Raw genomic sequence first — 1,191 nt, 5'->3', positions numbered from 1 at the left:
CCGCCGAACCGCCCAGGCTGTGGCCGTGCTCGGCCAGGCAGCGCAGCGCCAGCTCGCCGCCGCCGCCGCCGCCGCAGCCCGACGGCGCCTTGCGGCCCGAGGGGCGCACCGGGCTCACCGCCTTCATCGCGCGCGCCCTGCGCCCTGCGCGAGCGGACCCGCTTGGGCGAGCGAGCGAGGCAGGCGAGCTCCGGCCCCCTCCCCTCGTCCGCGGCCGGCTCCGCTCCCCTCTCCTTCGCGCCCCGCGCGCCTGCTCTGCGCTCGGGGCACCGGAAAGCTTCAGGCGATCGCGCGCCCCACAATTGACCGGAGAATCGCTCTGGGCGACAGCGGGCGACACTCGGCCGGGACCAAAAGGCAAGGAAAAAAAAAATCAAAGGCACCGGAAAGAAAGCAGCCCACCGGGCGACCGAGTCACTCCCTTCGGACCTCCGACTACAGCCGGCCCGCCGCCGCGGCCGCGCTCCCCTGGGCCCGAGGTGTCCCCCACTCCTATTTCAGACTCACAACCGCACCTCCTCTCCGCTCCGGCCCGGTCCGCCGCGCAGCTGTATTTATAAGCCGCGCGCTCCGGGGGCGGGGCCAGCGCGCCGGCCGGGTCGCCGCGCGAGCGAAAGCGGAGTCGGGGCTGGGCTCTGGGGGGCGGGTGCGCGGAGGGAGGCGGCGAGGGCGGGGGCTCCGGGCGATGCCGGGGGGCGGGAGCCGGGCAACCCGAGTGGAGGGGTGGGCGGGGGGTCGGGAGTGCCCAGCCAATCAGGCGGACGGTGCCACCTCAGGGAATGACGCTCGGGCCAATGGGAAGGGCACTCCATTCCGTCAACGCCGTGGGTGGGGGCTTTGAGAACCGAGAGCTGGGTGGGAGTCGGGCCAGGCTGGTGTGTGCCCTAGGGAGGTGAAAAGAGAGGGAGAAGTTAATTGCGAAGAGCTGCGGGAATGTGCGGCTGGAATTCACTCTCTCCCCCGGCTTAGGCGGTGGAGGGAGCGCCCGGGCCCTGCTCGAGGCTCTCCTGCCACTGCTAACAGCCTGGCGCCCGAGGACCGTCCACCACCCATCCCTCCATCCCTGGATTTCAGCGCCTTAAGAAGGACGCTGTTCTAGAAGGCACGTTCGTTCTCCTGTTTCCCCACTCCCGTTTCTTTCTTCAGCTTTTCCCAACTGCTGAAACCATAATGATGGAATGGAATGCGTTG

The 1,191-nt window shown here is 69.7% G+C and overlaps 1 protein-coding gene across 1 annotated transcript in view; it reads right to left on the bottom strand.

The window, feature by feature from the left end:
* The window catches only part of ID4 (inhibitor of DNA binding 4, HLH protein), a 3,772-nt gene extending 3,257 nt beyond the window's left edge, over nt 1–515 (bottom strand). The window contains exon 1 of the mRNA XM_040249898.1: nt 15–515. Within this exon, the coding sequence (XP_040105832.1) occupies nt 15–127 (113 nt within the window). The 5' untranslated portion in view covers nt 128–515. The remainder of the gene's footprint in view (nt 1–14) is intronic.
* Nucleotides 516–1,191: the final 676 nt, after the last annotated feature.

Source organism: Oryx dammah, unplaced genomic scaffold (genome assembly GCF_014754425.2).
Source record: "Oryx dammah isolate SB20612 unplaced genomic scaffold, SCBI_Odam_1.1 HiC_scaffold_11, whole genome shotgun sequence".
Taxonomy (NCBI): domain Eukaryota; kingdom Metazoa; phylum Chordata; class Mammalia; order Artiodactyla; family Bovidae; genus Oryx; species Oryx dammah.
The sequence above is the reverse complement of the archived record's forward strand: the minus strand, read 5'-3'. Positions and strand labels throughout refer to the sequence as shown.